This window comes from Anopheles nili, chromosome 2 (assembly GCF_943737925.1).
Source record: "Anopheles nili chromosome 2, idAnoNiliSN_F5_01, whole genome shotgun sequence".
Taxonomy (NCBI): Eukaryota; Metazoa; Arthropoda; class Insecta; order Diptera; family Culicidae; genus Anopheles; species Anopheles nili.
Genome location: NC_071291.1, coordinates 14,005,995 through 14,030,400, shown reverse-complemented (window position 1 = coordinate 14,030,400; position 24,406 = coordinate 14,005,995). Strand labels below are relative to the sequence as shown.

Genomic DNA, 24,406 nt, shown 5'->3' with positions numbered 1-24,406 from the left:
CGCTAGCGTAACGGGTTGACAGTTCCGTGCACGCGTTACCCTGGCAGGATGGCGTGGACGACGATGCCTACGTAAAGAAGGGAACGCAACGCGTGCATCGAAGAGATCAGATCGGTCACGGTTGATTTATTCTCTGGAGCGATCGTCACCGTATCGCGTGATCGGATCAGGTGTTAAGCGTCGTGCAAAGTGGCCCCTTTTTTCTTGCCTCGTCAACGAGCACAGGTGTAGGTTGCGAAAAGCGTAAGTCGACGATTAGCGGGTTGTTGCGTGGGTGGGCCAGCAGGTTTGCTGATTGCTGGCGAGAAAGTAATTGACCATCGACTCGGAACCAATGCCGTAGTTTACTGATAGATTGTGTTGCGCGAAATGTGCACACGTCTGTGGAATCGTTTTGTTGATAAGGGTTTTAGCTACATTCATTAACATGCTGAATGGTTTGGAAAATTGTTGCAACGTGCTTAAAGAAAAACTTAAAACAAATGCAACGTGCTTTAACATTTGCTTAATTGTGCTGTGTTTACGAATCGGAGATTTTTTTCAGACTACACCAGTTACTAGGGTATAAATTCATTCTTACGCTTTGTCTTTGGTACGATAATCAATCATTCTGCTGCAAATGGCGGACTTTGGTCATCGAGGCGCGTATGCCGCCCTTGTTCGATTTCCAATTCCAATTCCGGTGGACCTGCATCGATCCGTCCTTGTGACATATTGCGGTAGTGTGCTCCTGCGTACATCAACGCGTGCCACCGTACGTTGTGAGACTCTGCTGCAGCAGTAGCGCAGTCGGGGAGATGCTTTTTTTTTGTTTGTTTTCCTTACCACCCCATCGGCCACGGTTCTCTTTTGACTTCCTTGCTTTGTCTGAGCTCTTTCTCTCTCTTTTTGCACTCACTCCTGCAGTGGCGCTGCAGTGTGCCACGCTGTTGTAGGTTCGCACATGTCGAAGGGGATTGAAATATCTATTAAATTGATGTTGACCAACGACTGGGAACAAACCCGGGTGCAGCGGAAGGATCGTCGCCGGAAGTGGTCGGATGGCAGAGCGAATAATGGTACCGCGGGCCATTGACGTTTTTGCTCGTGCTGCCAGGACTGGAATGGCTGCCGGAACGTCGAGAGAGTGAGAGAGAAAGGAGAACGAAGGGGCTGCGAAACGTCCCCATGAACCCATCAACCCATCAACCCTGGTGTTTGCAATTTAACGAATGACAAATCAGGTTACGGTGCTGGTGCGATCTTGTGTACCGGGTGTGCTGTGCTCCCTGAAAAACTTTGGCACCCAGATGTTGGTGAGTGTGTGTGTGTCTGTGCTGTAAGATGCAATTGGGGGATACTGCTGTAAGTGCAAGCTGCACAGCATTTCTGGGCCGTTGATTGCGACGTACGGAAATTAAATTTTGATTGGTTCGCAGTCGTGTCTACAGAACAGTAAAAGACCATGCATCAAGAATATATCGTTGATTCTATAGCCTAATTTATGTACAGCAATTTGTTATCTATGTCTATGATATACTATATCAACCGGTCAGTGGAACTTGTCCTTTCTTCGTCCTTCGATATTTATTCCTAGCCAATTACGATTGGAAAGCAAAACGGTATTTTTGACGTACTGGTACGGGTACTATCGTTTCAAGCATCCGTACATTCCACGGCTCCGCGCCATTCCGTCAGAAGTTGTGCAAAAAAAAGAAAAATCGTTTTCAAAATAGAAACCCTTCGCAATACAATAGGCACCCTCCCGATATTATGGTGCAATTATGGCGTATGCGGCATTAGATAAATAGGGAGGCAAAACATGTTTGCGTACAACCGGTGTCCTATAACGACATCACGAGCGAGGCGCGGTAGTGGATGCTTCTTAAAATAGTATTCCTTTTGGGTGTTGCTGTTCGAGAAGCGTCGCCCTTTACTCTAAACATGCCATGTTGCGATGTTTCTTTCCCACTGCATCACTTTATTCTAGGCGCTTTAACGATTGTGCAGGAATATGCTGTTGCTTATTTATAGCATCATAAGGCTTGTTATCTCACGCGGGGATGCTTTTTTATCGTGACTTTCATGCCTTTCGGGTTGCCAGACGGCGTGTTGTGACCCTCCTCGCTGCTTTAGTATGCGCTAAACTGAACCGCTTTTCTTTTGGCGCCGTTATTTTTCACCAACGGCAGCAGCTATTGGAAACAACAGTCGAAACAGATCAACACCAACCGGGGGGCTCTCGGTTTAGAAGGTAGCTGAAACGGGCAGTGGTTAGCTGAAAAGTAAAAAAACCAATATGTTTCGTTGGAAAGATACAGATAGGAAACAGCGATAAACGCGAGAGGGGAGCACACTAATAAACTAACGAGATAAGAAAAACCAAAAAAAAAATGCTCTATCAGGTGTGCTGGCAGCAGCAACACGGGTTGAACGAAAAAAAAAATAAAAGCGTACTTGCCGGGTTGGGTGGATTTTCTTATAATTTCGGCACAAACTAACCGTTTCAGAAAACGTTATGTTTCACAGCTTTCGCTGCTCCAACGGTCCGTTTAGGGAAAGTTCCGTGGATCGGGACTTGAGGTTTTTCATTTGCTCACTCATCGCACTCAACAGGCGTTGCAACACTTCGCATATCTTGTATTTTTCATTCGAAAGAATGTAAAAAAATTGCCCATGATAAAACGAGTGGTTTTCTATTAAAATTGAAAATAAAAAGCAACTGAAATTGGATCCACTTGTTTGCACAAGTAGCTGAGGCAGCATTTAATACTGCTAATGCTCATTTTAGGAATAACTAACGGAACCGATCGAGCGGGAGAATGCGCGAGAAAACGGTTGAAAAGAACGTTCGGCTGGTGGAAACTCGCCACTTGGGATGTTGATTAAAAGAATGGAGCAGCTAGGAAAAATGTGGTAGGAAAAAAAACCCGCTACTCAACACCGATGGCCGAAGATGGGCCGGACCTTTCCCCCCTCCTACAACTGGCGGTTGTGTGTCCGTATTTGGAGAGCATAAGTATGCTTAACTCCGAACAACCACACTCGTTTATGGACCATCGGGTCTATGCGAGCCATCGGTACGGAACTTTATCGTGCTTCGAGTTCGCGCGGTTCAAATAGCTAATGATGATGGGTTTTTACTTGATTAGCGATATCGGGGTCACCAAATGCGCCGCTACTTCCACTCCATCCTCGACACATCGTCTATCAGCAACCCTCTGCTAGTGTTGAGGTCTCGCTCTTTCTCTTGGGTTTGATACCTATTTTTTCCATTTATAGAGCCTCTTGATGGTTGTGCGCTGTTCGTTGCTATGCTCCTCGCATCTGCACGGATGTTGGGTGGGAGCTATTTTTTAAAGCACCTGAGCACGGCTGTCCAGATCCGTTTGATCGGTTGACCGGAAGTAATTCACAGAAATGACTAACACACCCCCGGCGTTGAATGATTGAAAATAAGTAACGTTTTTTTGTTGGTGTGGTGGATTTTTCTGTTATATGTTCATACAACTTTGGTATTTTGAACGATGTTGTTCTCAAAATAGTAGTTCTAAACCACAGTGACCGGTAGCGTTCGATCGCTCAATATCTGGAAATAAGTAGCTCTTAGCTGAAGAGTAGAGAAAGTGAGAAAATCGAAAATAAGGGTAGTTTGAATCATCACAGACACAAAAACCACAGGCGGCTCGGAAAATGGACAAGTGTTTCGAAGTGGAATAGGACCCGGTTGCCGGAGAGAATGGTACGGTTCCCATCTGCGGAAGGCGAATCCCTCGTGGAAATATGCAAACCATTAGAGGATCGTTAGACTCTCTAGTATATTGACCAAAGTGGAGTTCTTGGCGGTTTCGATTCCCGTCGTAGAACAGCTTCGGTTCGAAATGGGTTTGGGTTTCGGCGAGTGGTTTTTGGGCGATTCTAATTTTAAGTCCCCATCGAGCGAATTTAGCGAGTCTCCGATCATGGGGCAGCTAAGCTTTGGCAGGAGATGAATCGCTTGGGAAACCCTGCGAATGATCGAAACCGTCTCGCACACGGATATTTCTGTGCGTTAAAGGCAGAATTTTGCGTGTGTCGTTTGCGTGCTGTTGGAACGCATTCTCGAAAACCTCCTGAAGATCTCTGTACGTTTTCGTAATAAAAACCACCGAAAAAAAAAACATCCTGTGGTACCAACTCGTGGGGCGACCTTCTCCGGCAAATTTATGGCATCATTAAGTTGAGGTTGTTTTGTGTGTACAACAACAACAATAACAAAAACAGATATTTCCTAGTAGGTTACTATTCCGGACGTGTTTATACTGAATGGAAAAAATAACGTCACAGTCAATTGATTTCAAAACATATTTAGTATAAGTGATAAAAACAATACTCATATCATTATTCTTGTATCATTTGCAGAGTAATCTACAACTTCAGAACGGATTGAAATAGAGAAAAATGTAAGTTGCTCTCTATGAATTTATACCTTTCAAACAAGTCACGTAATCTTTTCCAACATTATAATTATTTGCTGTACTAGTGCTAAAAGAAAGGCGTGTAAGGGAAAAAACTTTATATCATGATGTTCTGAGCGAAAAGCGCGTGCTATTTCCATTTGGCTGATGAATTATGTCAGAGCAGTTCATAAAACCATCAAACAACAAGCGAACGTATTTATTTTCGCCCGTGGCGTAACTTGATATGGGTCTAGTTTGCTGTCGATACGCTGCCGAATGTATACGTAATGGTCGTTAGGCTGTCGAATATAATTATACCATGATCTGTTCACTCCCTATTTGATGGAAAGTTTAAGTAGAATTTTCCAAGTCCATCGAAAAATCCAATTGATTAATGGAATAAAATATATTGTGGTGGAAATAATTTTCCAATATGCCTTAGCTTGGGGCCAGTTTGACGCTTATGGCTTATTGTGTCTGCTTGAATCTGAGTGAGCATCCTTAGTAAAAAGGAACCAACCGAAAGGCTAGCGTTTCCGTGCGCGCAAACCCCTTTAGTGAAGGGACATGAACTTTGGCATTGACGCAAACTGCCGCATGGATTCCCGAGCAAGCACAGACTGGAGTTGGGCAAACGGGGGTTGTAAATGTCCCCGGGAAAAAGCACGGTCTCCTTCCGCCCAATGTACTCTATCGACCCGGCTGCTCGTTTACCGTCTCTGGGTCAACGATGCTTACGCCACGCGCGTTGGAGGACGCAGCAAAAAAGATAGAAGTCTTTCGTCGCCGGCGGCAGCCTTCCGACGGCAGGAGTAGCAGGAGTTGAGTTCGCCCCGGGGTATGCGGCCGATGTTGGAGCCGCGAGCGCTGCTGGGTTGTTTATTTTTAAACCCATTTCACCCCAGAACTGAATTAAGAAGTGAGAATGACAACGCTGTCGCTGAAGGCCACCCTGTGAAGTTGGAATGAGGTATTAAGTTATGAGGGAGAAGAGCAAGTCGTGGAAAAAAGGAAGAGATCGCGTTAGCGAGAATGAGAGAAAAGATATCTCAGAACGTCCGAGAGACACTCCCGCCGAATTCGAAATAATCGTCACGCCTCTGCTTGTGCGGGAGGACAGATGCATACAGCTGTTTGCATGTGCGTCGGTTTGAAGGTGGCCCACGTCACTGCAGACATGTGGCACATTTTGAGCAGCGAACTGAGAAGACGTTTCAATTTATCGCACGGCTGCAAAGGGCCGCTTCCAGTGTCGCGTCGTCTTCAAGATCAAGTTCGCTTGAAATACGAAAATCATCTGACGATCGTCATTTCGCACTAATCTGGTGCAAAGTGCCAATGTAAATAGGTGGCAACTCAGGCATTCGAGAACGATAGTGAGTGTGGATTGGGGGCTGGTGTTTACTTAACTTTTTTGTACATCAAAAGTAAAAGAGTCATTGGTTGTGAAAGATCATTGATAGCTTAGAGGTAGAAAGAAATGCCATTTTTGTTGTCTTGATCATTTTATTAAATTAGTTTTCGAACTCATCCAGAGTCAGGAGTAGGGACCGATCTTTTCTATAATAAATCCTACTCCATGAAAATATATACAAGTACATTTGTAACAATATGCTTAAGTGTATTGAAAGCTTGCATTATTTATTGGATAAAGGAGTAGTTGGTTTCGAAACATATCCGTGTTATGTGTTTCTAGTTCCAATCTAGAGGACCTGTAGTACAGTGCTTGTCGATACCATCTCTCCTTTGGTCATCGTCTAATCAACACCCACAGCTAGATATAATCCACTTCCGTGGGGTGGGCGAAATGCAACGAAACTAGTGCCCCAGGACGTACCATTTGCGATCATCAATCAATCAAGCAATCAATCAATCAATCAAGCCCTATCCATACACGATTGGATCGTCCCATCGTCCTCTGCGTTATGCCAGCTGATTGCACTGTCTCGCAGATGCATGGAAGGACGAATATGCACCACCCAGTCACGCTTCCACCAGCATGTTACGCCCACATGTTGCTCCATGTGTGCGTCTTTCGTCCCTTTACATTAATGTCGGTTTGCGAATCGAGTGATGAATCTTCTGAATCCCCTTTCCAGAGATGTGCTTTCTGGTTGGTTTCGTGTTCGGTTCTAAATTATTCACCCCACGATGCTCGGACCTAGTTGGTTCGTGCAATTTGGGAAAAATGCTCCGTTCATTGTGGCAAAACGAGAGTCTTCGATGCCGTTCCAAATTTAGAATCCCATCCCACATCCCGTTGGTGTGAGTGTGCACAAGGGTGGTTTCCGACGCTGCCATTAGTTCATCAAATGTCGTGTTTTAACTCGCCTCGGTACCATCGGTAAGCCTTGAGGATTACTTCCGGTCTTAAAGAAACGACCTGAGGAACGGACATGATGGGTCGGATGGGTAGATCTGAAAGATGGCTGCATCTGTGCAGGGTAGCTAGTCTATCGAAAGTGCAACCAAATATTCAATCGATCCGTTCGGCGATGATGATGATGTTGTTCGTCTTGCCTGGGTTTACGTGGGTTATCTTGACACTAAAGAATCTTGATTGCTGGTTGCACCGACCAATGAGAACGAGAGATGATTGTTCGGATGATCGAACTTTGATATATTACTAATGGTTTCAACATGCATGTATTGCATGATACATGACATAGATCATGCATGCTAGAATTTGAACTAGAGGTACACCTTTTTCAATGTTCCATTGAGATTATAGAGTGACTGTGAGACATGCGCATCCCAAAAAAATGGAAAAAGTACTAGACAACCGAAGGAAAGTTAGTGCTTCGGTATACTAAAGATTATAAAATAAACATCCGTCAGACAATTAGGCGGGCTGTTAAACTGTTAAAAGCCCTGTGCTCATTGCATTATTTGATGAAAGCTTTTTTTAAATGCAAATTTATGTTGCTGTGTGCTCAATGGATCGTTCAATGCCACGTTGACACCACCGACTGGTTTTAATTCCGCGCTCGTAAGCCGTATTTTTTCCACTCTGGATTCGCATCCATTCGCACCTTCCAGCTGTAACGTAAAAATCGAACCAGTAGCTTATATCAACTGCCAATGTCAACCACCGGGTGAGTCGAGTGCCGGTGGTCAGTATGAGCCTTTTGGAGTAAATGTCAACACCCGGTCCCGGCAATGCACTGTGGATCCGGCCGGCACCGTATAAGCGACCTCTCTGCGGCAGCTCTGTTGACTAATTTAAACACGAGTGTGTGCTTTAACCAGCGCGAAGGTCAAGTGCGTGGGATATGGGCGTGAAATGTGATTAACGATGGATGGGTTGGCGCTGAAGAACCGCTCTAAATTTAATCGATGGCCATCGACGCGTTCTATCTAGTGTTTGCTTGTTTTTGCACACATATCGGAAAGAGTTAACATTTCCCTAGGATCAGCAGACGGTTTCCCACCCGCCAAGCTACGGACGATGTCGCGCACGTATTTATCAATGAATTTTTCATCGTAGCACAAGGTTTTTCAACGAAAATAGATACTCTTGCGACCGCGTGAATGTGCCCTTTTTCTTCTTCATCGCTGTTCGCTTTAAATATTCCTCTTCGTGCACGGGTGCGAATTTAGCGAAGCACGAGGAGGATGGTTCTTAGCAACACACGTCAGAAGGTCTGCAGTGCCTCGGGAAGGATTGATGAAATTCGTCGGGACTGCGCGGGCATGACGCACGTTCAAGGACCGTCCCGGTCGTCAGTGACTCCGGAGGACGAGGATCCATTCTAATAATTCCAACGCCAGGAAGCCGATTTTCGTTTGAACATGCTCTTTTTTACGCAACTCTCGCGCACGATGGATTCAGCGGCCAAAACTTTGTGCGGATGGTGGGAAAAGATGAAAGGTGTGATCTACGATCGGTGTCGTTTTTGAATATGCGTGTATTTTTTTTCTCTTCTTCTCGTCGATGACGCAAATCCGTTGAAGCATGGAGTTCGGGTACGAATAGATTAATATTTTGTCGGTCGAACGAAAAGAAAATGTTTTATATTCTCTAAACCTTCTTCTTCTTGTTTTTTTATCAAACCTTCCCAAATAGTTTTGAAACTACACCTAAAAATGTCTTAGCTGAAGAAGCATCGGGACGAGTTAAACTAGAGATGATAAATTAATCGCATTTCGTTTTAAAATTGGCTCTTCATATCTTTTGCTTTTGCTGGATGGTGAACGGCATCTGCAATGACCGGTGTGCCACACGGGAAGGTGAAGCTGTTTCGGTTTCACGGCACGGTAGCAGGCCTGTGGTTTTTATTTTTAAAGCGATTGTTTTGAAATTATGTTGAAAAAGATATATTTTTACACATGCGTTTGTTTGACGATTTAAAGCTTACGGCGCCGGTAGAGCGATTTCACGGGGCGAGAAATTAATTCGTTTGAATCAAATTTATAAACAATTTCACGCGACCATTTGGCCGTCGTATTCCTTGGGACGTTTTGTCTAGAAGTGTACGTTACTGTGCTTTGGACGTCTGAGTTCCCAAACGTGGCTAGAGATTGCGGTCAAGAATTAATCAAACTCAATTCGTTCTTCTCCCCTAAGGGAGTCCTTATTAGTATAGTTTTTTTCGGACAAGAAAAAAAGAAAACTAAATGATAGTAAACTTGTGTGATCGATCGATTGTATGTCCTCCTTGTGTTGCGCCTATTTTCCTGATCCGCTAGCTTGAAATTGAAATTTCAACACAAGCAACTCTAGCACTCTTGCCACACCGTGCACTAGGCTCATGTTTGGCGTTAAGATATCACGGGTCAGCCAAAGCAAAATCGTAGATGTCTCACCACACTAATCACCATTGTCCGCTTGTTGTGCCTTTTCCAAAACCCATGTAGTGTCGTCGTGAGTTTGCTTGCCCTTTTTTGTATGCTTATCAGCAAATGCGGATGTGAGCAACATTGCGATATGGCTAACGGCGAGGGCTCACTTCCCATTCCGTTGCTTTGCTTTCATTTGCTTTGGCGCATCAGTTCATGGACCTTATGGTTGAAGGAGACCGATAAAAGTCAAGGTTCCAAGGATTATATGTTACTTCTGGCAGTGACTGATAATAGAAAAAAATTGGAACGCCACACCCTGGCAAGAAAAAGCAGCGAGACGGCCCCATTTAGTCTGCTGTAGCACCTCCAATGTCAGTTCTCCGCACCGTGTCGGTGTCTTATCGGTCGGATTGGGATGCTCATGACACATAGGCTTGGATCCGGTGTGAAGGTCGATATCGTGGAAGGTTTTATTTTGTGCACCTAAAAAGCTACCGCCCTTAAAACTGCATCCCGAGGGCATGCTGACTGTAGAAAAATTAAAGGCTGTTCCTTTTGGAGATTGTATATACCAAAATTGAAAGAGATGAGACACTACTGTAGATCCTTCCGCTGCTCAAAAGCCATGATGAAGGATAGAGGGTAAGCGAACTAGAAGGGTGTCTAATTATAGTCCTTGAACGATCAGGGAAGCGATGGAAAAGAGAGAGAGAGAGAGAGAGGTTTGCGGTCTGGTTAGAATATCGGAGCATCTAGCGAGAGATTTTTGGTCCGCAAAGACCCCCGGATATGAGCAAACCCGCCGTGGGTGGATTGGTTATGCCCGGTTCAATCCCCATCACCCTTAGAACGTGTTTCGAGCCGGATGATGGGCCGTGTCCGTGTTGGCATGAAGTTAAATTTAAAATTGAAAACAAAAACATTTTGTTGCCAAAATTAACCATCCCCCAGCCAGGCTCCCTTCCACCCAGCCTAGCGTGTGGCCGATCCTTTTCCCCGATCTTGGCCTCCTTGTCGGGGGGTCGGAAATTGTGAGCGGTTTTTCCTTCCTGCTTTTCCGCAATATTTACGCCACCAACCAGCGAACCAAGAGAGTTGTTGTGGTTGGCAAAATGCGAATGAAACCGGTGGAAAGTTCTCCGAATGAGTGTGCTATTTTCATTCAGTAGCTGTACGAGCTGATTTTCCTGCACCATCGCAAGTCCCTGTGTGTGTGTGTGTATGTAAAGAAGAAGTGCTGCTGATCACCACAGCAGCAGTATGAAATGTTTGGGAAGCATCAGCTGGGGATAATTGCACCAGTGAGGTGCATTTTCTCATGTAAAATGCGGACCGTTTTGAAGGACCTTTTCGATGTCACTTGTTTTCCGGAATTTTTAGGTTTTCGCCTCCAGTTAAACCCACCTCTTAGATGGAATGGAAAATTTGCTCCGTCCTACGTTGGTCAACGCAATTCCGGGGACGAGACCAAACACATACTCACACACACACATACACCGATCCCCGGTCGCTTGGTCGTGTCTCATGGGTGGCGCGAATGGCAGATCGCCGTCGGTTTTTATTATTATACAACGACACCACCCACCCACCGATGGCGATGGTCAGCATCATAAAAACGGCGTTTCGCTTCCTACGCGACTTTGACCATAGATTTCGCGCTAGCGGCCGGCGTTCGTCTGCAAGCGGTGCCAAGAGGGCCACGGTGACGAAGACACGGATTTGCTCTACATACCGTGTGCCAACCCAGGGGGCGACATTGGGACATTGGGAGGAAAGTGTTTTTATGCTACGTTTTGCGGACCTTCACAGCGCCGCGATCCTTTCGATCGTGACACCCGGGGTGGGATATATATCGCACACCAGCGCCGCCAGCTTGCTTAGTTACACGCAAAGCAATGTAAGGTAGTGGTTTATTTTTTTTTGTTTGACCCAACAACCACGACCAGTGGACGTTTTGGCACAACCCGCATCAGCCGGGGTTTGTGATGCTGCCAAAATATCCTATCCATCATCGTCGCGAAGGTTTCGAGGATTGAGGGTGATGGCACGGACGGATCGAATTATGTAATGCCTTTACAGATCACCCCGTTTTGCCGTCGCCAGATCGGATCGAGGGTGACTTCGGCAAACGCGCGCGTACTGCATGGGGTGGAATGGGTGATATTGACCTGTTGCTGTGCTCTTCCGCTCATGCGATGTTTCTCGATTGTCGGAGACGTTTTCAGCAGGCACAGGACGGCCCAGGGTACGGAAGGCTTCAATCATTAGCGCTGTGGCAAACTGTTTGCTGACCCGTTTTCCCGCGCTAACGACTTAACATGGCTTAATCGTCAAGCCTAGTGCACCACTTAAACATCTCTCGACCAAACGAACGACCAGATGGCCGGGGAATTTTCAGTTTTGTTTGCGTTATTGTCCCTCGTATACGCGTGCGGAGTTAGATAAGCTCCTGATGGCGGTGTTCCTTCAGAACGGAGCGATGGCGTGGCTCAGAACTGGAGAGACCACCGATTAACGATGATTGACGGTGCAACCAGGACTAAGGCCACAGTCCAGACATCGACCCTTTTGCGGGTTCGCGCCCGGAAACGCGAAGGATTCGTAGGCGAGAGTGACGGCGAATCGACGTCAGTATCTCCTGACGGAACCCCTACAGCTTTTGGGGTTTGGTAGTGGGTGGTGCACTCGTCTCAGCCACTCGCGGATGTCTTCATGGGTGTGCCATTCATGTGGCAGCAACACTTCGCTGCTACGCCTTCGAGCTTTGTTGCTGCTTATTATTACGATTATCCGAGTTTGCGCCCCCCACAACCAGCAGACGAAAGAAGGTGCACCATGATCTGCGATGGAGGCGCATTTTCGTTACTCACCCGGTTGATGCTGCCATCCGGTGGTGTGCGTGTCACGTCGAGTTTGTGGCCGTTGTGCGGCAAATCCCGTAGGTAGAACTGGATTACTAGCGCCCAAGAGTGGTGTTCCGACCGATATGGTATCGAATTCGATATGGTGTGCTCATGGGGGTTGGCATTCGCAGTCAGCTACTCAAGAGCTGGTACAAAAAAGCAACACAACCCCCCCAGTTGTGTAATTGGCAAACGTGCATAACTGCCTTTGCGCCAAACCTGTCCACGGGGCAGGCGAACAGGATCGACAACTTGTAGCAGCATGTGCGAATGTTTACAGCATGTGTGCACACATTCAGTTGCCCTTACAGGCATGTTGAGTTCTATGAACGCAGAATTCCGTCACTTATTTTTGTTGTTGTCTCGCACTCCACTCGCTGGTACCGATCGGTTGTCTAGTTGTGATTAAATTCCAGATAGCTGAGCTCACCTAGCATAGAAGCTGTTATCGATGGTGTCTCCGGGGGGGTTATGGGCTATGGGGTTTTCAGGTAATTTAACAGGTCCGTGTGTTCGGTCGGCGAGTTCAACGTACCGATGGACATGGGTGTCCTTTTGTATTCTTTTTTTATTTTATGAACACGATGATCGCGCGAGCGGCTTGATTTTACAAACGTTTGTTATGTACGTACAAACGATCAGTTTTTTTAGGTACGAACTCAACATTTTCTTATTGTAGTGGGTTAATAAACTTCAGTTTATTAACGCTGCTTAATATCGAATTGATGAGTTATATTTGTAATCAATGAAACGGGTGGGTTGTTCCACACCCACTCTAATGTGTATGATTATATTAATAGCCGGATGCGTAAAGCTATATGATTCATAGTGGTCTGCTGGATAATTCACTGCCGACCGGGCCAGTCGGTTGGTAAAAATATGTCTTTTGGTAGCTTTAAACGTTTTGCTGTAATATTTGCCTTTAGTGGGGAAAAAAAAACGATACACCAGTTGGCTACAGTTTTCCCTCACAATCCCTTACACATTGCAATAGGCACATCCTTGTCCGTTGCTCGTAGGCAAGATAATCCTATTTGAAGGAAATTTCACACCGTCTGCGCCGATCGTATGACCGGTTCCATTTGCCTTTCATGCAGGGGAAGCCATTTTAGTCACACGAACTCATGCCACGTGGATCATATCCGGTTGAGTTCTATTCTTTTCGCTCACGTTGCGTGAAATGGGCGTTATGGAAGGTGCCTACCGCTTGCGTGCGTGTTGCAGTAGCCCTATGCGACTGGCGTTGCATAAAGAGGCGTTTGGAAATAGCAAAATATGGTACCTTGATTTCTGCTCTCAGACTGGCCCTGAATTTCTTAGTATGATCCGTATGTTTGAAACAGTACCTGGAAAAGAAAGTTATTTTCCTTATTAGCGTAACATAGTTAGAAATAACCTTTTCGGTTGGCTGACCTCAAGCAGAATGTTATCTAAGTATATATCCTATCGATTTAATAATAATACATTAATCTGCTTTTATTCTACAGAAAATAACACATCGCATCGCTAGATGGCTTTACAAGCATAAAATAAGGTTCGATCGACGAGGAGCTCCTGGAGCTTACGAAAGTCATTCGAGATCGTTCGTCTCTGTGTCGTTTGTCATAGTGAAGAAGGCGGAAGTTCATCGTATTCCAAGATCAGCCGCAGCTTCACCATGCACAGAACGTTTGGAGGACTTTCGGCGGCCAGCAGAGCAGGCGTGTACGATGGCAAGATCGCCGGTCTATACGATCTGGAGGAAACGCTTGGATCAGGACATTTCGCCGTGGTGAAGCTTGCCCGCCACGTGTTCACCGGCGAGAAGGTCGCAGTGAAGGTAATCGAAAAGACGAAACTAGACGACATCTCACGGGCGCACCTATTCCAGGAAGTAAGGTAGGTTCTTGTATTACGGATGAAACGAAGCGATCTTCAACTATCTTTAACTCATCTTCCCCCCAAACATCCGTTGCAGATGCATGAAATTGGTCCAACACCCGAACGTAGTTCGATTGTACGAGGTTATTGACACACAGACTAAGCTTTACCTCATACTCGAGCTTGGCGACGGAGGGGATCTATACGATTATATTATGCGGCATGAGAAAGGGCTGTCCGAAAATGTAGCCCGAGAGTACTTTCGACAAATTGTGCGAGCCATATCCTACTGTCATCAACTGCACGTGGTCCACAGGTTCGTGTAATGGCCTATGTGTCCCGTAAAGGATGCTTTTTATTGCGTGTGTTTTTTGTTGTCTATTCCCTTACGCCGGCAGAGATCTAAAACCAGAAAATGTGGTGTTCTTTGAAAAGTTGGGCGTCGTGAAACTCACCGACTTTGGATTTAGCAACAAGTTCTGTCCGGGTCAGAAGCTGGAGACGTCCTGCGGTAGTCTGGCATATTCTGCCCCGGAAATTCTACTTGGTGATTCGTACGATGCACCTGCAGTAGGTAAGTGTTCCTGGATGATCCTTTTCATGCTATTTTTTGACGATTTTGCGAAACTCTGGTTAATTGGCTCTTTATTTCTTAGATGTGTGGTCACTGGGTGTGATACTGTTCATGCTGGTATGCGGTCAGCCTCCTTTCCAAGAGGCTAATGATTCTGAGACGCTTACTATGATCATGGACTGCAAGTACACTATGCCCGCTCACGTGTCGGACGGGTGTCGGAAGTAAGTGGATTCTAATGCAAACATTCCTATCAGCAAAAATTCTGCCAACTCTGAACAATGTGTAATTTTATGTGACACTCTACATTGCATCTCGTTGCCAGTCTCATCAGCGAAATGCTCGTTCGGGAACCAGAAAAGCGAGCAACGTTACAGCAGATTGCCCAGAACGAATGGCTGATGGAGGGTAGCTGCGAAGAAACGCCAGAAAACGTTCCCCTGGTTAGCCGGGAGCAGGTCAGTGAAGAGGATCATTCGTTGATCATTCAAAAGATGATTAATGGTAAAATAGCAACCAAAGAGGAAATATTAGAGTAAGTACGAGATGACTGAAAGTGTCTCATAGTGCATCGTTCTGAATGCGATACATATCATTGCAATCCTCGAAATAGGGCTTTAGATCGTAACGAGTACAATCACATAACGGCGACGTACTTCTTGCTGGCGGAGCGCAAATTACGCGCCCATCGACAGGAAGAAGCGCAGAAACGGAAACCGGAGCTTACGTTGCCGGTGTCGAATTCAGCAAGGTAAGTTTTTCGATGTGCTCATACGTGTGTCTGTTTAGATTTACGTTGTTTTATCATTAGTTTCATTCTATTTTCGTACGTATGTATGGTGGGAGTGTGTACATCTATTAATTTGTGCTTGTGTATTTTGATGTAAGTTTTTTGTATCTTTTTTCCTTTTCAATTTTCTGTTTTCGATCAGTACATTCAGCTATAATGTAATGACCAATGTTTCATTTTTTTTAGTACACGTTATTTGTTATTAACTTTTGTCATGCATTATTTGCTGTTGTTTGTTCGTGTTGGGTTGGTTTTCTTGTTTAAGTTACAACTTTTGTGTGTTTTTGATTTTTTTCCAGTTTTTGCCTGTAATTGTACGTGTGGTTTAAGTTTTTTTTGTTTTTAAACTTAAAATGAATTGTATCAACCATATTGGGTCAATCATAACCGCGCTATAACTGTGCTGTAACCCGTAAATCTGTCATGTAATGTAGGTAGTACTCGTTAAAGATAACAAATGACCATTTCGGCACCATTATGAGTTTTTCAAAAGGGCTAAAATAAGAGTTACTCGTATGGTAAAGAGTTGCCTATTGGTGCTTGAACATTTGTTCATGTTCTCATGAAACGTAAATGTATGTGAGCCGATCGATCATTACATTTCACATAATGCTGTCCTGTTTACACATCGACGTTCACTAACGGCTGGATGCTGCGCTCAGAATGAAACATTAACTCGGTGTTTTCTTTAAACTTTCTAACACTATTCTTTCAGGAATCTGTCAGTGTTGGGCATGCAATTGTAAAGCGAGCATGTATAACCGAATCGTGCTCTTGTAGGTGCAAGGGTGTAGGCTTGTAGTTAGTACTTGTTTCCAAATGACAATTTCCAAGCAAGGGACTATTTTAGTGTAATTAACGTGTACTCGTTGTTCTCTTCTTGGCGCAATGCTACCACTTCCTGTTTGATGGGCTATGGATTGGGAAAAATGAGACAGCTGGTGTGTGGTCTTTTACTCTTTGCATGGCTTTATGATGAAAGCACGTATCAATAAAAGAGCAAGTACATGTGTTGTTGTACGAAAGGACTTGCGTATATTTTTCAATAGTTTATTTTTTTTTTTGGATAATAATTTAAAGCGTACATACGGACGAATCTGATCAATGTTTATTATGTACCGATGTCGTATGTTTTGCAGGCTGCTACAAAATTTTAAGAAAAATGAAACAGATGATGATGAAGACTCACAAGGTGGGCTTTTGTCGACTCGACTGGGCATGCATTTGAGTGTCCCTCGAACCCCTGGCACTGAAACCGGACAGGTAATGAATTGTTGAGCAACGACGATTAGAGATTGGATTGTTCTTTTAGTGCTAAAGATATTTTTTTTTCTATTTCAGTCTGGTCGAAGCCGTAAGTGTAGTATCGTGCAAGAAGAGGAAGACGATGAGGACGACGTTCACTGTGCTGGTCACGAGGAATTGTCTACACCACTGAATCGGCGAGGATCACGTTCCGAAGGTCGCATCAACGTGACGGTGCAAGATCGATTAGCAGAATCCGAGCGCTTGAAGCTGGAAGCGAAAAAGTATCAGCAAACGGAGTTAAATCAACAACAGAGCCGTAATGGCACCGACGAAAAGCAACAGAAAGGACCGCGAGTCTGCGCGAAAGACGAAGCGGACGGCAATCATCGTTCGCCGGTAACGCAAAATGTACAAATGTCGCCGCTGCTCGGTGGAATAGGAAACGTAACGTTAATTACCAGCGAAAACAGCAACACGAAGGATCGATTAGGAATCGCTGGAGGTGGGCTGCATCGCAAACCGATGCCGGAACTGAAGCGAAACGTTGGCGGAAGCATTGATTCAAAGAAATCCTCTATACTGAAGCCGACGTTAGTGAAAATTACGGACGGTGTCGGTGCCCGTTCGGGGTCCTTTGACCAGTGCATGCGGGGCATTGGTAGCGGCGGGGGCGGAGAACTAGTGACGACAAAGATAATCACGGATAGTTCCACCATAACGATCCCGATTCCGACGCTAAACATTGTCACGGCATCGACGATACCAAAGTACAAGACGATGCCCTCACCAACGAGATCTAACGCGATTCTCACCTCGACGACGAACTGCTTGAATGAAATCTTCGAAGAAGGTACTGACGTGGGTAGTTCGGACAGTACCAGTACGACTCCGCGACCCGTCATCCGCAGCCAGTTTGTGGCGGCCCGGCAGCAGAGCCAACCGACAGGAAATGGAACCGGAACCGGAGCTGGTGCTGCGACGTCAGCATCTACGGGACATAATGTGCACCGGCGTAGTAAATTTAACAAGTCCCGCACTGCGTCTTGCAGTAGCTCGGACGCATCGGATGATGATTCCGAGAATCGGAAAAAACGTGCACATAAAATTGTGGACGCCACCATTAAGCCACTTTCGCAACGACGAGACTCACACGATGATTCAAGTGATTCGCAGGATCAGGGAAGCAATGCGGCAGCCGGTGGTGCAGGAAAGGCACAGATTAAGGGAATTTCGACTACTACTAATGGCGGCACGAGTAACGGAGGAACTGGTGGTGGTGGCGGCTCTGGAGGCGGTTCAGGTGCTCAGCCTTCCTCGGGGGATGATAAACATGGGTCCAATAACAGGCAGAAAACGTCACAACAGGTCGATTTCAGGCGGCATCGCGGTCGAAGGAGACCTGTTGAAACGCGGTTACGCGAAAGTCAATCGCTGAATCGTATTACAGAAGTCCAGGAGTCGGAGGTGAGCGCTGGACACTCGGCTACGCAACAGCTAGCAAACAGTACGGTTGTTGCTACCCCGGCAGTAGCAATGATTACGTCCAATAGTCCCAATGCTAAATCAACGCAACCGCCGACAAACGATGCAACATGCACGAGTAAGTCGGAAGACACATGTGATAATTCGTCACCGGATCCAGCGCCAGAAGAAGGAATCGAGACGAACGTTGGTACAGAGGAAGCTACCAATCTGTCGAGCAGTGGTACGAAAACGTCTGTTTCGAAGACAGCATCTTCCCGGCAACATCATCACGGTTCTACCAAACCGAAAGGGCTGAGTGCGAGGATATTCCATACGTTCAAGAAGCAACCCGTGGCTTCGGCCGCGTCAGTATCTGCTAGCTCGACTAACACATTCGCCGATCCACCATCGAACGGTTCTGGAGATGACATTGAGATTGTGGTTGAACTAGCCAAGGCACTCAACAATGCATCAGTGGAAGGTGGTAAAAGTGCTAACACGAAGAAAATTAAAATTCTCGGGCGTTATTTTCAGGTAAGCACGCAGGAGATGAAAACATTTTATTAACTAATTAGAGTCTTGCTCAATTCCGTGTCTAACGATTGTACTGTTATTGGCATATAATATTGAATATGAAGTGCCTGAAATATCTAGCAGATTTGTTAGAAATCCAAAATGGACATTCAAACGATATTGGATTGGCAATTAAAAATTAATTAAGTTTAATTATGTGACTAACATTTCCATGTTTAATTTCATTATAGGTGCATAAAAAAATTTACGTTCCACTGTCTGGTCTGTTCCAGCGAGGCCGGCTCTATAAGGCGCAATCGTGCGGATCAATTGTGCGTGACAAGGTAAACGTAAACCCGAATGGTAGCGGTGCAGGATCGCACTCCAACACCACCGGTCGCCATTCGACGATATTTAGTGAAAAGAATCGCATCATCAAAAATTGCCTTGGTGGCAGCGGAGATGCCGGATCGCGGCACCTCGGAAGTGACGGTGATATCAATCACAACAACGGAGGTGCCCAGCATCACCATCATCACAGTAGTAGCGGGTTCCTAGCGTCGCTTTCAGCTGGCAACGCTCCGTCAACGGAGGGGCTCGTACGAGGTCCTTCACCAATCGAGCTGGTGTCGAACGGTCGGTCTGGCATGATTGACCATTCGGCTAAGGTGCTCGGTGCTACCTCCGTTACGCCACCGGTTCCCATTAAAACGGCATAATCAGACAACGTTTTGATTTAAACGGAACTTGCCTAATGGCAGTCGTTCGAATGAACGCCGATTTCTAAATTCTCCACGAAACGTCGACACAGCTACTATGCCAAAGAGAATTATGTCACGAAAGAGTGAAGCCAATTCAGCTCGAACCGTATCAAGCGCGACATATCCGTGGATCAAACAACGCAGCTCTGCTGTTTCATAGTTCTCTCATTCTGTCTTGTCGGAATCTGTCTTGGTCGGATAAATCAATCTATAACCAAAAAAGACCATCTACGGTTGGAAAAATGGCAACAAAAAATTAGCAAAACGAAAGGAACAACGCAGTGCAATATATCTTCTACGGGATGTGAAGTAGCATTGAGTAAGTTATTTTATAATCAGTAAGATTTGGTAGACTTTAAAAAGCAACGCCCAGGGTCCTGACGATGGGGGAAACATCCATTTGTGTCGAAACGTAGTGAAACGAAAATCGAATCTGTTGTCACAGAAAAAGTATTAATTATGTTTAAGTTGTAAAGTAGAACAATTGTTTGTTAGGTTATGATTATATTGCAATGTCATTGAAGTCATGTCAGCTTCTATTGCCGTGGCAATATTGTGAAGTTTAGTAGGACTGAGCTACTTTATGTCTTACTAACAGCGAGCACACTCACAAACTAACCAAAGCCGAGTGTAACTGTTTAGTGAATAAAAAGTCGCATTGATGAAGCACGTTATGCAGTAAGGATGGGATTATTGGCGCTCGTGAGATGCACCGGCTTAACCGGAGCTTCGAATCGCTTGTGGATTAGATGTAATATTCATGGTGTGGTGGTACATGACTGCGGGATATGTTTCTTAAGATACGTAGCAAAAAAAAGCCCGATGGAAGAGGATATAGAAGAGCTAAATTCGATGTCTATTTCCATAGAAATTTAGACACAGCATACTACTGCAAAAATCCACCAGCAAACTAAATATTAAAACTATTTTTGTAGATAATTTACCACATGTGTAGCCTATGAGTAACTTTTGATATTAATCTTACCATTTTGTCGATTATCAATGCCGTTTGCGTGTGCGGGTTCCGGGGGATTGGCATCCGGGGCTGCCGTGCCGAATGATGTCCATCTCCGGCAGACGAAAGCGAACATGTGTGTTTCCTTACAATTATAATACGTTTTGTGTATGTGCTATGCACAGAAATGTTTCTCATCCGCTGCAGCGGCTCAGTTGCAATAAGATCATACACTCCGTTGCTTGAGCATTAGGCAAACGTTCGCTACAAACGGACCGCGATGAGTTTAGCGAACTAAATTAATCATCATCCGTTCCTTCAATTCTTCTGAACGTGTTTGAAACGGAAGGAACATATGGACTGATACGGCTACCGAATCGAATAACCGGTTAAGAGGACTTTAAACAAAGTTAACTACAGTACTGGTTTCCCTATTCCCAAAGCCAACGCCAGATACCCAAGGAAGGGCATTTATCTAGCATAGGGTGATAAGAATATCGCGGTTACTAGGGCTGTTTCGAATGAAAATACTTTTATTTTCGTGTACTGAAGGCGAGGAGAAAGCACAACAGCTGATTGCATGATTGCACGGCAGATTTTTCGTTTCTTTCGGCACCAAACATTGTTCTAAACGCAGAACATGCTTGCCAACCAGTAAAAAGCGTTCCTTATATTGTGGGCTCACAACTTAAATTGTTCTTTTACATAGCACAACGGGCTTTGTACGTTTTTGCGCCGCTCATCGTTTAGATCAAAATTTCATTCGCCCATTTGTAGAACACTTGAATGCAACCCTTATCATCATTCGGAAACAGGGAAAGAAGGAAGTAAAACGATACCACCGTCTCTGATGCACCACGCTGATATGTAATGTGTAACGCTGCACTGTGATTATATTTTGTATGTGTTCCTTAATGATGGGGCGCGGATGTGACCGGGGAACAAAACCATGCACGCTGTTGAACGCATAACGCTGATTTCGATTTACGCAAAAGCCAAGAATCTTAAAAGCCTTTTTGTTCTTTTTGAATCGCTACCTAAACCTAACACGGATGTGCACATGTGTTTCGTTGTTGCTACGGTGTTAGAATATCGCGTACTTGCGCCTCTCGGGAACGTACTGTAACCTTTTTAACCTGAAATCCTGGAGCACCGGGAGCCTGGCCGTATGTGTTAGATGAATGTTAACGGAATCAAATGATGTGAATTAGTACCGATCTGCTCACACTGTTTCCTTGGCATTTGCAGACACGTGCGAAACGTTTATCGGGAACAATGTAACATAGAGACATGCGAAATGCATGCAAACCATGTACCGGGGGTGGCTGGAACAAAAAAAAAATTGCTCGTTCGAAATCCTCGCAGCGGAATTGGCAGACAGAAATGCAATTTGGTTTTGCACCGTTTTCGAAAGGAAACATTGATGCTGTATTTTTGTTTCCATTTTTGTACTAGGCAATGATAAACGGATAAGCAGATGTTGTGTAGCCTTTGCACAAGGCGCAAGATTCGGTGGTTGGTGGAGTCGTAGAGGAGATGAAGGATAGAAATAGGACCACGAATCACGGAAGCGTATTGGTGGACAAAAGTTGACTCAATGTGGAAGAGTGTCAGGTAAATGTCTGAGCAAAAGGATAACAGTAGATCATAGACAAGACAACATCCTTGCACAGGCAGAGAGAGAGAGAGGAAGTACGACTGGAAGTAGGTTGGCGTTTGCGATGAATGAAGGGCTAATGTTCAAATCTATATACATGTCTTTGCGCGATCCCCCTGGTTCTGTTGCGCACGTGTGCAAGTGCAGCGGACGGCGTGATCAATGGATGAAGAAATTGAAAACTTTAATTACTACAATACCATTCATACAAACAAGCTGGCCTTGTTATGTTATGGTCATGTTACGTTTAAGGTGTAAAGTGAATAACGCGTACTAACGGCAAAGGGATTTTAGGTAAAGCAGATCTTCAACGCTAATAATCATGCTTCGGTGGACAGGTGAATATTGCAGAGGGGCTCATATTCGCTCATGCAGCATGGGTGAAACAAGTCGATCGTGATCGTAATTTACATTTAAAACCATCGCATCGCTACAACGCACCATCATTCGGACGTAATTATGCTCGTAATTATCCACCGGAAGATGGATTCATTTCGCATGCTCGAAACATACTTTTGATGGGGTTTTGTTTCGCACGTCACTTTTAGCCGATTACACGTTCGACACACAACGCAACGTCCAGGACATTCCGAATGAGAGAATCGTAAGAAGAGAGAAAAAAAGGTACACAACAGAAACATACCGATCACCCGGGAAGAAATAGCACAGACAGTTCTATCTATTAAAAAGAGATTTCAACTATAATTCAATAAGACATCAACTCCTATAACTCAATACACTACTAAATCTACAACAATTTCTGAACGCAAAATCTTGCTAGAACGGTTTTCGGCAGCTAAGTGAAAGTGTTAAAGCCGCAGCTAACCACTAAAACAATAAGCCAATGCTATCCAATACCCTTAAGGCACAGGAAGTCACGATTTGGCGTGCGTTGAAGAACCAAACATTAGCAGTTGACCGCAAAGATGTAATCGCGAAAACATAAAAGCATAACTCTTCGATCATCATCGTCGTTGGGCGGCACACGTGTTTCATCGGCCACTACTATCACGGTGTTTTTAGCAAAAGTATGTCCCAACTCAAAGTCACAGTGGTAGAATAGTAGTGCTCGTACGAGCTGGAAAAGCAGCGCGAAAAGCCAAAAACCCAACCAACAAACACAGATACAATCTCGATGGTAGCGACCATGGCACACGTACACCGCATCGTTAGGGGTAGAATTCCGTGAACCCAAGCATAGCGTGTCCCAAAGCAAACACACCGCCAATAGCAAGTTCTCGAACAAAAAAAAAATGGCTGAAGTTAATATAGTAATAATCTCAATCATTCAAATTCATTGACAAATGCAGAGTAAGAAGCGTGCGAAAGCAGAGACAGAGAGTTGGCGAAGGAAAAAGATGTAACCATTCGCATTACGAAAAGTGGCGCAGAGAAAATAAAAGAAATCAAGAGCTGTTTAAAACTGTTAAAAAAATACTGGTGTTAAATAGTTTCATTAAATAACGTCCGAAATTGGCTCTAAACGGGTAAGTGTTGTGTTCGCAAATCGAAGCTAAAATCGCATGTTTGTTGTCTCCGAACACCGTCTGGCAAGTAACGAAAATTTGACACAAAAATACCAGGAGAGCATACCAGCTAAAAGGTAACATTGTTTTGCGAATCGGAAAATTTATTTCGCACAACAGAAAAGTGAAAAGCTTTAAAAATTCACTCATAGATGGCGCTGAAGCGTTGCTATAATTTTCGCTTGCATTTAGCGCCATCTATACGACAAATTTTTGAACAACATTTTGTACAGCGCCATCTATGAGTGAAAAATTTCAACTTTTAGTACAACTGAGAGCCGGTCTAATTTTGTTTTTAGTACAGCGCTGGTACCGAAAAATCTACCTCCTAGCTGGTATGCTCTCCTGTTACTTTTGCGACAAATTTTCGTGTTTTGCCGATCCGTGTTTTCCAGTGGTCGTCAACTTTTTTGAAGTGAATTTTTTATTTTGTTCGTTTTACGCATTCTAGCTCATTTGCTTGTAATCAGTAACGGATTTAGTAATTTTGCGACGATATTTATTATATTTGCTAGTATTTCTCAAGTTCAGCTTACCTTATATTATAGAAGTCATATTAATTTCGAATGTATTAATAAATGCTGACAAGTAAGATGTTCATGTATGTATATATATATACTTTATTTTTGCCTTTTTATATTCTCAATATATTTAACTTTGTTTCTCTCTCTCTAACTTGTCACCGTCTGTTCTCTTCTTTGAACAGCTGCTCTCTCGATCGCTCCCTCAATATATAATTATTTATATATATATATTTGTTTAAATCTTTTTCCCATTGACTATGCAATGCAGTTTCTACATGTTCATATGCGGCTACGGTGTGTATGCGCGTGTTTTTTGTTTGCTTTTCCCTCCATCTCTACCAGCTTCGGCAAATTTCCTTTTTGCCACACATCCGTTTAGTTAGTTTGTTTGATTTTTCCATTCGCACTCCACGTGCGCCAGCTATTGTGAT

At 44.6% G+C, this 24,406-nt stretch overlaps 1 protein-coding gene across 1 annotated transcript; it reads left to right on the top strand.

Annotated features, from left to right (window-relative positions):
- The first annotated feature begins 13,760 nt into the window (after positions 1-13,760).
- Positions 13,761-19,271, top strand: LOC128731362 (serine/threonine-protein kinase par-1). The gene is made up of 9 exons (XM_053824477.1): positions 13,761-13,981; positions 14,061-14,279; positions 14,362-14,537; positions 14,620-14,761; positions 14,863-15,072; positions 15,151-15,288; positions 16,467-16,590; positions 16,669-18,573; positions 18,804-19,271. Exons 1-9 carry the CDS (start codon positions 13,761-13,763, stop codon positions 19,269-19,271), a joined length of 3,603 nt encoding a protein of 1,200 aa, XP_053680452.1.
- The last annotated feature ends 5,135 nt before the right edge of the window (positions 19,272-24,406 follow it).

Excerpts from the sequence above, each read along its gene's own strand:
- LOC128731362 (XM_053824477.1), top strand. The coding sequence starts at position 13,761 with ATGCACAGAACGTTTGGAGGACTTTCGGCGGCCAGCAGAGCAGGCGTG. Across the intron at positions 14,762-14,862 it reads GTGTCGGACGGGTGTCGGAA|TCTCATCAGCGAAATGCTCG; the intron begins GTAAGTGGATTC and ends TCTCGTTGCCAG. Across the intron at positions 18,574-18,803 it reads TTCTCGGGCGTTATTTTCAG|GTGCATAAAAAAATTTACGT; the intron begins GTAAGCACGCAG and ends ATTTCATTATAG.